At 36.3% G+C, this 16627-nt stretch overlaps 2 protein-coding genes and 1 long non-coding RNA gene across 4 annotated transcripts in view; 2 read left to right on the plus strand and 1 right to left on the minus strand.

Annotated features, from left to right (window-relative positions):
- The first annotated feature begins 1772 nt into the window (after positions 1 to 1772).
- Positions 1773 to 2621, plus strand: LOC311277252. 2 transcript variants are annotated; one of them, XR_014625189.1, is made up of 4 exons: positions 1773 to 1867; positions 2062 to 2090; positions 2280 to 2308; positions 2503 to 2621. It is a non-coding gene; the product is annotated as an uncharacterized lncRNA (long non-coding RNA). The 2 variants fall into 2 exon arrangements; XR_014625190.1 differs by having other exon boundaries at positions 1800 to 2308.
- A 1397-nt stretch (positions 2622 to 4018) lies between these two features.
- nsrp1 (nuclear speckle splicing regulatory protein 1) lies at positions 4019 to 8350 on the minus strand. Its single transcript, XM_084387487.1, has 7 exons — positions 8169 to 8350; positions 7276 to 7363; positions 7135 to 7191; positions 6914 to 7042; positions 6201 to 6408; positions 6019 to 6121; positions 4019 to 5065 (listed from the first exon to the last, which is right to left on the minus strand). The coding sequence occupies exons 1-7, from the start codon at positions 8186 to 8188 to the stop codon at positions 4225 to 4227; spliced, it is 1446 nt and encodes a 481-aa protein (XP_084243613.1). The 5' UTR covers positions 8189 to 8350; the 3' UTR covers positions 4019 to 4224.
- A 1967-nt stretch (positions 8351 to 10317) lies between these two features.
- The window catches only part of ssh2b (slingshot protein phosphatase 2b), a 32393-nt gene continuing 26083 nt past the window's right edge, over positions 10318 to 16627 (plus strand). Inside the window, exons 1-2 of the mRNA XM_084387477.1 lie at positions 10318 to 10520; positions 15003 to 15046. Of these exons, the coding sequence (XP_084243603.1) occupies positions 10458 to 10520; positions 15003 to 15046 (107 nt within the window). The 5' untranslated portion in view covers positions 10318 to 10457. The remainder of the gene's footprint in view (positions 10521 to 15002; positions 15047 to 16627) is intronic.

Here is a 16627-nt window from a genome sequence, read left to right on the forward strand (position 1 = left end):
AGGCTGTTTAGTAAAGCGATGCTATTCTGATGCTTTTGATTGGTTCTCTTGTTTTGTGGTGGCTGCATGTGCACTTTAAAATTAAAGAGATACTTCACCGATTAGCATTAAGCTTTGTATCTGTAGAAACCCGGTAGTATTTTCGAATGACCGTGCTTCCCTCCCTCATGTCCCCCTGAGACGAGAGATTTCTGTATTGTGTGTATGGAAAAAAACCTCAGCTGACGCAAATAGAAGGCTTTTTTGGCCAGAGGCTAGAGACTACAGCCAGTAGTAGGAGCTAGTTCCGCATGTTTTCAACCCGCCCATAGGGGGTGGGATCTCACGATAAAATGCTACTTCTGCGGAGTGATTTACTCCAACTCTGAGCAAACTCTCTGCTCCTCACCACGGGGCTTCTCAGGTGCTGCGAGCAAATCACTCCGCCCAAGTAGCAGTGCCTCGCCTTCTGAGAATATAGTTCCCAGTATGTATACGGTTAGAAGATGGCTGTGTCTCATGTGACCTTGTTATTTGTACACGCTTTGACTACAAATCACAACATGTAAATAGGAAAATGATGGCGTTAGTTTGTCACTTATTGGGAGCAGTATGCTAGCTGGAGCCGTTTACCTCCAGTCTTTGTGCTAAGCTAGGCTAGCGGTGGGTGCGTCAGACAGAGTTACGGCACGCACGGAGATGAAAAAGGTATGGACTTATCTAACTCTGGGGGATACGGTGAATAAGCTGAAGTCCCAAAAAGTCGGCATGTTCCTTTAAAGAATCTGCATGGCCAACATCCCAATATTGTTAACCACATAATTCACTATCATAATTAAAAAAAGACTAATATTTTATAGGTTTAAAATAAAAGTCTATTAGATATTTAAAACTGAACCAAACATAAAGGTCATCCCAGAATTCTTTTGCGAATTTGCATAAATAAATATTCCAACGATTCTATGTCTGCTTTACAAAAGGTGCACTCATTATAACCCAAATTAAATATGTGTCTGAGGAACTCATTATAAGGATAAATATCATTCATAATTTTAAACTGAACCTCTTTTACCTTTGGAAAGTGATAAATCTTGTTCTAATTTGAACCACTTTATTTTTTAGGAAAATCAAAAACAAGGGGTCTCTTTCTAACTTTAGAAGGAGTCTCTGTATTTACAAATGTTCTTAAAACTTTAATCTTACAGCTCTCCTTCACAAAATTAAGACCAGAAATTATTTAATGACTCAGTCTTGTAATCACAGGTGAATAACACTATGCACCTTTAACCAGCGGAACCAAACCATCAGGAACAGCTTTTAACAAAGAAACACAAATAATAACACGAGTACAAATAATATGGTATTTTTCACAAAAATTTTCATAACTATAGTTATAAGTTATAAGGACATTTCCTTCCCCATCCATAATGTGTACAATGGACCAGACACCTTTATCCATCCAGTCCTGAAAGAACACAGATTTCCTATTAATAAGGATACACTTATTCAACCATGTGGGGGGAAATAGTGCTTGTATATCAGTTTCCGATATAATAATAGCCTACCTGACTATGAAAAGATGACAATTTACATTTTAGTAAGTAACAAACTAAGTCACACCTCAAAAGGAAATCAATGCCCCCAAAAGAATCAACGAAAATACGACCTGAGGTACGAATTCTAGGTTATAAATGAATCCAGTAGTTGGCGAAAATGAGCAGATCGCGCATAGTGTTTTCAATACCAGAAGAACAGGAAGGACTACGTCATCAAGCGACTCGTGTATATAAATCACGAGGCGCACGCGTGTTAGGTCTTTCTGTTCTGAAGTTGCGACGCAGTGAATATGTGTTCAGAGAAGTTTCGAAAAAATATACGACTGGTTATGGTAAGACGCAATGGACCCAGTTTATAATAATGTGCTTTCATACTGTGTTGTGATGAAATCTAAACTGAAATAGCTGGAATTACCGTCAGATGGTTCAGTGGTGATGATCGGTTTTCTGAGCACGCTTAATGTGGAAGTAACGTTACTTCCCACATGTATGATCTGTTCCTTAACAATCTGTCTGTCTTTTGCAGCTATTCTACGAGGACTTCACAAATTTCTGGTGAGTTATGCAGAAATGTTATTTAAATACTGCCCGATTTCTTTATAATGATGAAACCTAAACTGATAGCTGGAATTACCGTCAGATTGATCAGTGGTGATAATCGGTTTTCTGAGCACACTAAATGTGGAATAAGTACTTCCCACATCCACATGTATTATCTGCTCCTTAACTATCTGTCTTTTGCAGATATTCTACGAGGACTTAATACATTTCTGGTGAGTTTTACTGGAATGTTATTTAAATACTGCCTGAGTTCTTTATAATGATGAAACCTAAACTGATAGCTGGAATTACCGTCAGATTGATCAGTGGTGATAAACGGTTTTCTGACTCTAAACAAAATGTTAAGCTTTTCAGAAATATGGCCCGCAAATGTGAATCTTAAGTGGTTGTTTTTTTTGCCCACCAGATTTCAAACGAAGGGGATTGAGACGACTGCTGCTTTTAGACTTGCTTTTGTGTATTATGAATTTTTGTATTGTAACTTTAAGAAAAACCTCAATCCAATAAAAGTTGTTTGTTCACATATTTTGTGTTTTCTACTTTGTTTCTGTCAGGGGAAATTGTTGCCTACAATGCAGATGTGTTAACACCTTAAAGGGATGTCACCCAAAAATGACTCGCTCAAGTTGTTCAAACCTGTATGGATTTATTTTGCTTAAAGTAAAGATATTTTGAAGAATATGGGTAACCAAACAGTTGTGGGGCATACTATGGAAGTCAATGGGGTCCATCAACTCTTTGGTTACTGGCATTCTTCAAAATATCTTCCTTTGTGTACAGAAGACATTCTACAGGTTTGGAACGACTTGAGAGTAAACGAGACATTTTTCATTTTTGGGTGAACTATATAGCCCTTTTAACTTTCACCGTCAGTGTTTTCTCTTCCCCTTTTTTCCCAATTTTCATGGCACCCACAATATTTTCAAATAGTATCAAAAAGAACAGACCCTCTGCTTTTCAACAATCAGTTTTATTCTAGCTTCATGTATTCAACACTTGAATGTGGGTAGGTTTCATTAATAAAGCAACATTTTGAGCAAAAAGCTGAGAATTCAGAAGAATGATCAATATATTTGTAGTTCAACACCCCTAATGCTTGCGCAGTCCTATAGCTCGTCCTGGATTGACATTTCATTCGGTAACAGGCAGTTTTAATTTATATGCTGTTGAACGTTGATCTCGTTACTTTACATATGCAAATTACATCTGAGATCGCTTGTTTCTCCATCTTCGCATTTGTTTTGATCAGGAAATTCAGTATTCAGAAGATGTTATAGCGCCCCCTAGCATATATCAGTGAAAAAACAAAGCCGGAAAATTCCATCAGTGGTGGGAAGCATTTTCGCACAAATGACGGAAATTTCCGTCAATGTTGAGGAAGGAGATCGTGATCTGTGCATGTTGTATACAATGGGGAAATATCACCTTTAAATAAAGGTGAAGTGGCTAATTAATTGCCCTTCCCCTTTTCTGTTGATTAAAAGCCTCAAGTAAGTCCAATACCTTGAAGAGCACAAAAAAACATGTTACAAAATGGCTTTTGCTGGTGGTATGATTAAACGACAATGATGTGCTAAAAACTGAAGTATTTTTCGCATACAGATGACAATGTTGTCAACTATACCTATTCAACACAGCCATGAAAATAATAAAGAAATATTGATTCCAAAACCATGTTTTATACAAGGCTGTAAACCGTTTTCTGCTGTAAAGTTTGGCATTTTAACATGGGGGTTCTATGGGAATGACTCTTTTGGAGCCTGTCTCTAGTGGCCAGTCAATGAATTGCAGTTTAAGTCACTTCCATGTTGGATTCAAGAGAGAGACGGAAGGTTGCCGCTGGGCCAGAACGCACAAGTTTTCCGTTTTTAATTCAAAACGATGTCATGTAAACGGCCCCTAAAAAGCTTTGCCACAATTGGTACCATTTGAGTTTATTTTATTAACACCAATGGACAATTATACATTTAAAGTGAAATTCACACAAAAAAAAGCACCTAACAAGCTCAATTCTCCCTATGTTCTTAAATTATTTCAATGATTTGCCTTTACCAAACCAATATTTCCTGTTTCAAAGAGGGAAACATACAATGTCTTCAAAAGTGAGATATAACGGTCAATCCATTTGCTAGTCGTCTTCTTTTTCAATGTAGGGCTTCGCCGCAAAACGAGTAATTTGCCGAGCCAAGTATCTCTCTCTGGCTGAATTTACAGTCTGGTCACAGCTGCGTTTTGCAAATTTACTAGGTTCCTGTTTTGCTTCACCTTTATCTTCACCTTTATCTTCAGTTTCCATTATCTTTTCTTCTTCTTTAGCAATGTCAGTTTTCCCCTCGCTTATCTTTTCTTCATCCCCGATTTTCCCTTTGCTGTCCATTTTTTGGCTTTCTCCATCCATTTTCTGGCTTTCTCTGTCCCTCAGATCTCGCTCTCCTTTGCGGTCCCGTTCTCTGTCCTTTGGGCTGTTGTCTCTTCTGTCTCGATCTTGCTCTCCTTTCCGCTCCCGTTCTCTGTCTTTTGGACTGCTGTTTCGTCTGTCCCTCTTACCATGTCTGTCGTCTCTGTCCCTTTCCCTCCTGTCTCGGCCTCTATCCTCTTCTCTGTCCCTGTCTCGTTCCCTCTCTCTTCTGCGGTCCCTGTCCTCCTTTCTATGACTGTGCTTGTCCTCTCTATCTCTGTCTCTCGTCCTCTCTTTCTCCTTTGTCCTATCCCTGTCTCTATCTTTGAGACTTCTGTCTCTAACCTCTTTCCTCTCCCGGTCTTGCTCATCACCACTGTCTGAATGAGGGGATTTTTGTCTGTATTGGCGTTTTGAGTGGTTGCCGCTTGTGGTTGTTTTATTGAACACTGCTCTGTTATCGCTCTGGTCCTCATCACTGTGGGATTCAGCCTCGCTCTCTCTTTGTTTCAGTGTGGGCTCCGGGGTCGGTGACCTTTCTGCTGCTGCAGAGCTTGTGGCTTTTTCCTCTCTAAAACAATTTCAAGTTGAAGATTAATCATTTTATTAGAGCTTTCAAACTTTCAAATACTTAGCAATTTAAAATGCGACAGGTAACAAAGAATAAAATAGTTAAAGGGATAGTTCACCCAAAAATGAAAATTCTGTCATCATTTACTCACCCTCAATTTGAATTTTTCTTCTGCTGAACAAAAAAAGTAGTTATTTTGAAGAATTTCAGTAACCAAACAGTTGACGGACCCCACTGACTTCCATTGTATTGTTACCCATATTCTTCAAAATATCTTTTGTGTTCAGAAGGAGGAAACTCATACACGTTTGGAACAACTTGAAGGTGAGTAAATGATGACAGAAGTTTCATTGTTAGGTGAACTATCCTTTTAACCTTTTCAGATATATGATGCCGTTTGAACTGAACTCGCATCTCACATGAATTTAAATGAAATTAAATGTTCATTTATGTGTTACCAACATACAGAAAATAACCTTAATTACAGTCAGGTTCTTAATCCAAAATACTTATTTACTATTCTATTTTTATGTAAGCTTTTAATTATTAATTTTTTTTTTATGTTAAGCATATTGCATGTTTTACAAGGGGTTTGTAAACTTATGAGCAGAACTGCACGAAAGACCATTTACCTGTAACAATTTAACGTTAACCTGGGGTATGTAATTGTGTTTTCATACACTTTATGCTTGAAGTTCCTGCTTGTTTTGCACTTATCTATGATAAACATATCCACTTATGTAATGTAAGAGCAGGTGCAGCCATTTTGAACTTTTTTATCATCTGCAAGGATTCTGGTGTCAGCCACTTCCAGTTATTTTAGCAGTCAAAAAACAGAGCTTGATCATAATCATAAACACTGATATTATTATCATAGTCATAAACTCTGGTGTGTAGCGCAAATAAAAAAATATCTTGCTTCCGCATTGCAAGATAAGGTGGATATGCCTCACCTTTGAGCACTACGATCAGGAACTGCCTCTTCTCCGACTGTCTGATTGAGAAGATGTCGATAAAATCCACTGAGATCCTTCTGCTTCTTGACATCCAGTGCAGCTAAAAATGAAAAAGAAAACTATTAAGTATGTCCATTTTAATACTCATAACAACACTGCATTACACTTCAAGAACTCACCTTCTAACGCTGCTTCCCTCTTCTCTCTCTCCAACTCTTCCTGTCTTTCTTTAAGCTTCTGGCGATAAGCTGAGGTGACGAAAGCCTCTTTATCAGCAAACATCTCGCCCTCTGCTTCTCTTTCCTTCTGAATTTTCCTCTCGTCACGACGTTCTTGTTCCTTCTTTCTCTCCTCCACTGCACGGATCAGCTGGTTAATATACTTGGGCTGAAAATGTTGAAGTGAACAATTAGCTATTGATCAGGTGCTACTTTAAAAAATTATTTCAAAGCATTATATAGTAATACAACAGCTATACAGATTATATTGATTTAAACTCAAGGTTCATCCACACCAAGAACAATAACTAGAACAATAAATATAAAGTTTTAATAATAGTTCTAATTCTATGAGAATAGGGAAATCCACACTATGACGATAACAACAAAGAGAAATGATTTCACTGAAATCCCTTTCAGAACCATTTTTTTCCAGCTACTGAATGCTAAAAACATAGACAGCCAATCAGAATCCATCCTGCTTTAAAGAGCTCCACCATTTAAAGTAGCAGGCGACAAAACTGTAACATGCTTATAATAAACACAACAATATCATCCATTAGTGTGGATGCTGCTTATATAGTTATAGTTATCATTCTAGGAGTGAATTGGTCTTAAGAATGTCTATTGAATGAACAAAGCAACTTTTTTTGTTATAAAATTTTAAAATATACCTTTTTATCTGTGCCACCTAGCAATTTTTTATTGCTTTCCAGTCTCTCTTTCTGAATATCATCATACACGTTGTCATATTCATAGACGGTGCTGTCCTCTTGAAGTGCCTTTTGCATCTCAAGACGGGTCTGAGGTGGGATGTATAACAAAATAATTTCAACACCATTAACCTGGAATAATTATCCAACGGTTGTTGGGGTGCCATAGATTCCATGCTCACCTGCTTCATCATCTTCTTTTTGGCTGCCTCCTTCTTCAAGCTCTCCCCAACAGAGGTCTACAATATAAGAGATTGTGTTTTATTACAGTGCACTGATTTAAGTGTAGAGAAAGTCAAATTCAGATTCATAGAAGCTGTTACCTCATCATCAGAATCATCTCCAAACACAGAGGGGCGGGAGAGAAGGGCAGATTTTGATGCACTCTTCTGAGGCAAAATGAGCCCATACCTTAAATGCACACAAGACAGTATGAATACGACTTAGTATCCATTGTAAGTAATGGTTAAGTTTAGTTAATTTCACTTAAATGACAATTAATAGGTCATCTTCATTGCCATTTAAGTAAAATTACTGAACTTAAATATACGAGCTTGATAAAAATGATAATTCTAGAAGAAAATTTCAAATGGCACTTAGAGGCTTTTGCATCTGAGCTCTTCATATACATATATATATATATATATATATATATAGGCTAGATATAACCATTGTCTCTGCTGGGGAGAAAGATAAACCAGCTAAAATCAGCTTAAGCTGGTTGGCTGTCGATCTCACAGCCTGATCATAAATGGTTGGGGTTTTGACCAGCTAAAAGCACCCAAACACTGGTTTTGTTTTGACCATCTTAAACCAGCTATGTCCAGTTTAAACCAGCAAAGACCAGCTAAACAGCGTAGGCTGGTTTTAGTTGTTTTTTTCTCAGCAGTGGTAGCCAAGCAAACCACTCCCAATTTCATATAAGGACAGTTAGCTACAAAAAAAGCTATTAGAGATTTTAGTTAAATGCAACATGTAAATACAATTTATTTATGATTTATAATGTGGCTAATATTATTGTATTCACGTGTGTTTTGGGGATAGCAGCATTAGCTCAGAGGCTCGGACTATTTTGATTAGCTTGTTCTTATCAAGATACTCTTTAACAACATGCACACACAATCATCATTCCATCTCCATTATTATAAACTATAATTTCTTCATATGTCTTGTGTAAGGGGACGAAATAACTGTAAGTTAGAATTAAGGCACTTACTGTTTACCAGAGGTCGCCATCTTGCTTCCAAAACTATCTGGCGTACAGCAGATTCGATAACTTTAAGATCAATACGACGTTAAAGCAACAAAGCAGAATCGAATTGTAATTAATCACAATTATTTAAAAAAAACAACGATAAATTAAAATACCATATGTGTGATCACAAATTAGTCATATTGATTACGTTTACGTTTTTGTGAAAGTACCGTATACGAATCGAACGATACTGCTTGTTTTTACCATCAACTTGACCCATTTCTTTTGGGAGTGTCCATAAAACGTTTCACAAATAGAAAATATATAGAAACGTGATTATAATTGTACATTAATGGAGTTTAATCATGTTTAGTAACTGAATTCACAAAGTAATAAGGCACATGCAGATAGCCTAGTGAAAACAAATTTCTACCGACGGTATAGAAATTTGTTTTATCATTTCACTAGTATCTGCTAAAATTCTCAATCAAAGGAAAATTAAATGTTTAGATAGGCATGTAAAGGAAATAATTTAAGCAAAGTGAGAGATAAACATTTGTTGCATATTATTAATAATTATTAAAATGATTATTTTAATAGGATACATTTAATGCATGTCCATAGTCAAGTTTTTCTTGTAGGCCTATGCAAAAAAAAAAAAAAAAAAAAAAAGGAATGAAACTGTTCGAGTAGATACAGAACAGGCTGCCACTAGATGGTGACAATCTCTTTAATAAAACCCTAAATCATCAAGAACCACACCCCTGGCAAGTTGCAGTCATTCTCACAGAACAGACAGTATAGCTACTATTATATTTGTATAAGTACTATACATATTTGATTCTAGGCTAGGTGTCTATTATGTAAGACCATGTATATAGGCCTATTGCAAAGGCTGATCTGGTTAAAAGTCGGGTCCACTTTTTGTATAATTTGTAATTAGGTACAGCAGTTCTTTATTTCTATTATGTATATAGTTATACATCCATAAATTATTTTTGTCCATTTAAAAATAAGAGTAGACATTTTTGCCGATTTCTGTATGTGAACAGGTTTTCTTTCTGTAATGTGTCCTACTGTGCCATACCTGATTTGAATGTTAAATGATTTACTTAAAGTGGATGGCACTCTTTGTATTGTATCTCAGCGTTAACCCAAACTCTGTTACACCTGCAGTAATCATAATCTCATTTTCTCTACTCTCTCTACTCTCGCTGTTAATGCCATTCAGAGAGATTTAGGTAAACGCTGGATTTGGTTGAATGGTCAGAGGCAAATAGAGTAAAATAAGGTATGAGGAAGTTTCCTCTTCAAATGAAGTTGTGTGTGTCAAATGCTTTGGGTGGCTTCACATTGGTCATGAAGCAAAATAAACTGTAGGCCTACCATCTATTCATCTTTCAGAGTATCACATGACCTACAAAGAACTGAGTTGCATTTGCTTTGGCATGTGTGAAGCAGCAGTGTGGGAGTGGAGGTTACCAGCAAATGAAAAGAAAAGTCACAGCTTGTCTGTAAACCCATTTCCTGTCTGCACATTATCTGAGAAAACAGAGAGATGTGTGTGTGTTGTTGTTGTTGAGTGTAATGCATTACTAAGTAATTAATTACTGTAATTTAATTACTTTAACCATGAAAATGTAAAGCTATTATTAACCAATTAACCATAGTTGGAAGCTTTAAAGGGATAGATCATACCAAAATGAAAATGCTGTTATAATCATTTACTCAACCTCATGTGAGGAAAAACATATATTTTGAAGAATGTTGGTTATCAAAGTGCTCCGGTTCCCTTTGACTCCCATTGTAATTTGTTGTCCATAAAATGGAAGTCAATGCGAAACGAAACTGTTTGGTTATCAACATTCTTTATAATATATAATTTTATGTTCCACAGAAGAGAGCAATACACGTTTGGAACGTCATGATGGTGAGTAAATTATGACAGAATTTTCATTCTTTGTGTGGACTATTAATTTAGCTTTAAAGGCATTTCATAGCAGTTTATATAAATTTGGTTGTTGTTTTTTAGATAGACTAAATTATAAAGAGAAACCAAACCTGGACCTTTTGAAAATGCTGTTTAACTCTTTATTTCACGTGCTTGTTCAGTACACACACAGTTAACCATGGCTTGAGGCCACTGAATCTTGACAGCTGGCGGTTCCGGCGCATGCGCAGAGGAGTCACAGAGAGGAAGCGAGACAGAGAGCAGTAGCAACGGGCGAGCAGCGGCTGATCTCCTCTGACACAATTATGTCTGTCTCGCCACCACCAGTTTCTCTCAGGTATCCGTTTACCGGAGCCTGAATGGCGTTGGTAACTGTGCAGCGGTCGCCTACTCCAAGCGCAACATCCAGCCCGTGCGTTTCGGTGAGTGACTCGCATCTTTTTTTTTTTTCTCCGACACCTTCTACCGCCTCGGTAGTTTTGGGTTCATTTCCGCTGTTTCCTACGGTCCGTTTGTCCTCAGACGCTAGAGAAACACGCATGCGTGAAATATAGACTCGGAATTACATTGTTGTCCATATGGCTCATCAAATATCTGGCAAGCGTTTGACATGGACTGTATCTCAGCCGTTGAGATTTTCTGCTAAATCTACCGGTTGTTTGCAGTGGCATGTCACAGACAGGAAGTGTTTGATAATTGCTCAAATTACTTAAAGCTTCTCTTTGACAATGTATCAAATAGTGATATTCATATGCAAAGGTTACTATGACGATGTGATTGGTCTTCAAACGAAAGTCGTCTTGGAACCAGGAAATAAACACAGCTGCCCCCTTAAAAACTGAGCCAGTTGTAGTAAACGGGCTGTCTGTAGAGTAGTAAACATGTGGGATTATTAACGTCTAAAACTAGACTGATATATATATATTTTTTTCAAAATAAATATGATTTCAAGGAGAAACTCCCTAGAAAAACACAAATGCAAACTATTCTTGAACGTGTGTTGTAAGCAAGGAGGGATTGTACTTTTGTTTTTCAATTATATGCAGATTGTTTTATTTTATTACTATTAAAAGCAAGGCTGTCAATAAAAGAAATAAAATGTGTGATAAATCATCATTTCCACCAGTCTTTAGACAGCAGAATGAATATTATAAAGTTAAATACTAATGTGTTACATGCAATAATACAGATGTTACAAGAAAAACTAGCCTATTTTTTGTCTCAAATTTTCCTAACACCACCTGCAGCTTCTGTGGGTCTTTATACTCCTGTTTGACATCATTTGACCTAGAGAAATGTAAATTTTTATGTAAAGATAAAGGCCAAGAGCAATGATGAAGCAATTCATTTTTACCACTACACAGTCATATGATATTTCACTGTTGTCTATTTAGCGACTGAAACTGCAGCCGTGATGGTGCTGGTAAAGAGTCAGTATGACAGAATTCGTAGGTTTGGTTCCAGGTTGGATTGATTCAGGTTCTAGGAACCAATAGGCCTATATGCTTTCACTATTATCTTCTTGAGCAGTACACTTAACCCCAGGTTACTTCAAAGAGACTTCCTTCCAACCTGTTTGTTAAAAATCATCTGTTAGGTAACCAGTGGACAAACTCTTATAGGCAATTCCGTTGGTCTTGAATCATGTGACGACATCTGCGAGAAATCTCATGTGAGAGTATCTTCTTGTGAGACTCCTGTTTGATGTCTATGGTGTACCAATACTATACATGCAACAAATCCGGTCTTAGTTTGCTGTACAATGCTTTAATGCACAAATGTGAACTGTGTATGACTGTAAACTATTTGAACGTATGCATTGGATAGTCAAATATTTTGGAGGTCTAGATTGCCAGTCATTTTCTGCTTAAAACCAAATAATTCATTCAAACACAGATTTCATGGAGTCAAACATTTCCATAATGCAAAACACTGAGCTTTCATTTGGGTTTATGTAAAATCATGCCCATCTTGGGTAATGTCTGACTGCCATGAGTAACTTGAGATGAATTGGTTATCTGATAGCCGCGTCTTTTTTTGGTGCATTCAGTGCATTTCTGAACATGGTAAATCTCAGGCTTATTGATGCAATGTTTTTCAAATACAGATGTGGCTCTGTTACATTAAAAACAACAATGTTCCCCCTGTATTTTTGCAATAGAATTGTTATTGTCACACAACTGGTCTGGGGGAAGTTTCTTCAGAGTTTACTGAGCTGGTTGTGCCATGTGTATAAAACAAAACAAGTTTCTAAATATCCTGTCAGCCTTTATCATATTCTGTCTTAATATAATATTGTGCCTCTCGCTTTGTCTGTCTATGTTCTGGAATAAAGTTGCATCATGCTACTGCGAACTGTTCATTTTAAAATCTTTTAGGCTTTAAACTCCAAACTCTTCTTAAAACGTTCAAATGCATTTAGCATGAAATCCCCATCTCTTCGTTTGATCATCTGCTCTGATTATAATAATGTAGGTTTATGCACTGATCTGAAGTGTTAGACCCAAATAAATGGTGCAGCATTTAGGGTTGCAAAATTCTGGGAATTTTCAAAGATGGAAACATGGGAATTAATGGGAATTTAAGGGAATTAACAGGAATTTATGTGAATAAACGGGAATAAACTGGGAATTTTCAAAGTTGAGGGTTGGCTCTTCATAGGGAACTTAAATATAGTTGAGGAAAGTATATTTTAGCATAATCTTGACTAAAACAAACAGATGCCATTCAAATACACTTGAATATCCATGCCATTCCTCAATCACATGAACATAGCACACTGCTTACTGCATGGCTATTGAGACCACACCCCCTACTGGCACTTTGCATGCCTCCATCACATGTACAGAAGCCCAAAGCACAAGACTATTGAAGGCACACATTTGAGCCTGTGGACTAAACAAAGTGAAGTACGTTTTAATGATATTATGGGGAAATATATTTATTAAATGTTTAAATTGCAAATATCACATACAAATGTACTCATCTAGTAGTTAGATGCTAAATAAGCTAGCATAACTTTATTTACCACATAAGTAGGGCTGGGCGGTATGCGGGTATATTTCGTTACCGCGGAAGAAAATGTCAACTGTAACAGATTTTTTTATTCCGTGTATACCGCGACATGTAAATAAGTAGGCGTGGTTAACTCACGTGCAGCGTGCGTGAGACTGAGACACTGATATTTGTCAAAGAAACATGAAGAATGACCAAGAGGATCCACAAAAGGAATTACGTTTTCAAAATTAACGTGATATTTTCGGGGGGGAAGGTGCAGAAGTCAACTAGAGCAGTGCAGCACACTGAAAGTTTAGAGAGACGCACATGCTCGCAACGGGGCTTACTTGACAACAAGTTCATATATCAATATTCTAACAAATAGAAATAACCTTAAATAATGTATCTATCCGTCTCTTATGTGTACAGTTACTTTCAGAGTGGACGCGCAAGCGGTTGCCGTGGTAATGAATATTTCCAAAATTCCCCAGCTTAACTTCCCATGGAAATTTACCGGAAATTTTCCGCCCCTTTGCAACCCTAGCAGCATTTGAAATTAGGTCTAATAAGCCATATAAGTTGGATAGAATGTATTGATCACTGGCAAGAAAGCTGCATGAATTCTTGGACAGAGTAGGTGTACAGAACTAGACATTCCCCAAACAAAATGTGGGAACCAATTATTGCACTTGTTCAAGTTATGGGTGATTTTTCAGTGATGTCCAATTAATAGATAGCAATGCAAGATGCCAGCCTCAGCAGTACTTTTTTGTGCACAAAATAATCAGTGTATGCAAAAACCAAATTAGTATTATGATTATTATTATACTATGTATGGATTAAAGTAGGGGCCTCCACACTTTTTTTTTTTTTAAATAAATTGTGAAAATTGAAAATATGTGCAATACAATATTAAGTTAACTTCAACCAAATCTAACCTTATGAAACTTTATAAAATGAAACACTCGATTTTAGTAGGTGTCACTAATCTGTCTCTGCATGAACGGATATCTTTAAAAGACCCCTGTATTAAAGATTGATTTTGATGCTAATCTTTACATTGCATTTAAATCTTATTGTTTAGCCTCAGAAGCCGGGTTTCCATTATGGATTTACGCAAAACCTTTGCAATATTTTCTAAATGTTCATTGCGAAATGACTACGTTTCCATTAACCAATGTTATGCGACCAAAACTTTTTTTCCCCCCTCTCGCTACAAGTCATTCCAAAAACCATGGGAATGGATGTTGGTTTACGTATATCGCAGCCACTGCACTTGCTATTATTTTTAATCAAAGACATAGGCTAGGTGTATTATTCAAACATTAAAGGGATAGTTCACCCAAAAGTTCTGTCGTCATTTACTTACCCTCAAGTTGGACCAACTCCAAACCTGTATGAATTTCTTTGTTTTGCTGTACACAAAGGAAGATATTTTGAAGAATGTTGGTAACCAGACAGATCTGGGGTCCCATTGACTACCATAGTAGGAAAAATAAATACTTTTCAAAGATCTGCTTGGTTACAAACATTCTTACAAATATCTTCCTTTGTGTACAGCAGAACAAAGACATTTATACATGGTTGGAACAATTTGAGTGAGTAAACCATGACAACATTTTTACTTTTCGGTTAACTAGGCCTATCCGTTTACTGGCAAGGATGGCAGTTTTGCAACATATTTCTTTTTTCGAATTGCCTGAAAAACCTCACGTAAGCAATAAAAACGTTCTTGCAATATATTGGTTTTCCACTGGGCGTATTTTAAATTCCCAATTTCAATTTGCACAATTTGCACAATTTGAAGGGTAATGGAAACGCAGCTAATTTTACGACCAGAGGAAATATGTCATGCTACAGATTAATAAGAATAATAAATCTGTTTCCTTTTTTATTTTATTTTTAAGGAGTCTGGCAGTGGGGAAGATGACCGCCGGTCTCAGCCCAGAAGGTAAAAGAAAAATTCATTCTCAATGAAGCCTTACGTCATTTAATGCAAACTGATAGGCCTACTTATTTTTTGTATTTTAAATACAACTGACTGACTCAGTGGGTCATTGACAAAACATTTTTAAAACAAAACATCCAAATCTGACCATTTCCTTCAAATTCTATCCTTCAAAATACATTGGTATTTTTCATAATGTTGGGAAGATCACAGATGAGGAGGATCATTAGGAAACTGTCTACCTGCACACAACATTAACACAATGATTGTATACAGTATTGTCATCGAACCTATATTCAAACCGGACAATCGACCGTTTTACCTAGCGAACGAATCCAGCATTGTCTGCCATAATATCAGTCAAGTGCGCGTCATTGATCATTGTTCTCGCCAGAAATGTGTTTTTTTTTACACACGGTCTAGAGTATGCGGATGGTGCACACATCTGGTGCTCTTCGCATGTTGGTCATAAATGATTTTTTTTTAAATATAAAATGAAATGAATGTACTAGGCTATATTTTAGTTCTATAATATTTTTTACTTAATATTATGTATTTTTAGGGATTTTATGGTACTAAATTTGATTTACGCTGTAGTTATAATCCATTTATTCACTTTTTAAGCATAGACCTGAAAATGAAATTTTCATAAATCTTGAATGCTTTAGAGCACAGACTTAAGTTTCTCTTTTCAAAGACGACACTTGGCAAATTATTGCTGAAGTTGAAAAAAAGTTTACTTAAAAAAATTACATAATTTTACGTTTATATACGTTTATTACATAATTTTACGTTTACTATTTTCAATTTTTACATGAAATATATACTTTAAAATAACGGCAAGAAAATCAAAGCATAAATCTAAGTTGTGTTCCAAATTTGAGCTTTTATATCTCAAAAAATTTGCTTTCAGTACAATTTTATTGGGCTACAGTACCAAAAGTTTTCACTAGATGAAATTTGTCTCCCATTCATTTCCAATGCGGTAATTTTAACATTAAATAAACATTTAATCTTTTCGAATCATGTTTTTTTTGTGTGTGTTCACATAGCAAGTGCCAAAACCTTTTACCTATAAATCCTGATATGTGTGTGAAATGCCCTTTTTGTGCGCACACAACGTTTGTACATCAGGCCCCATGTGTAAATGCCCTCTGAATCACTTCTTGGGAGATCCGATCACCCAAACCACTTCTGTCTGAGTCTGAGACGCATTCCAAATGAAACTATACACGTGTATATGCATTTTGTTGTTGAAACCAGATGCATTTACATATGTACATTTTACATATGTAAATTTACCATATGTAAATTGTACTCCTCCCAAAATGGTTAAAAATAAACACATATGTTAATTATACTTCTCCCAAAATGGTAAAAAATAAACATGTGAGAGCATCTTATTGGCTACATGAGTTTTAACAGTACAGAACAGTTTTAACAATACAGATAGTTGTACATAAAAATGCACATACTGCTTGATGTATACTTTATATTAATCCAGTAGTTTTAAATACAGTTTTAACTGGAATGACAAGTGAATGTATTGATAGATCTTTGAGGTACCCATGTGAAGATGTTACA

Source organism: Rutilus rutilus (assembly GCF_951802725.1).
Source record: "Rutilus rutilus genome assembly, chromosome: 18".
In the NCBI taxonomy this organism is placed as follows: Eukaryota; Metazoa; Chordata; class Actinopteri; order Cypriniformes; family Leuciscidae; genus Rutilus; species Rutilus rutilus.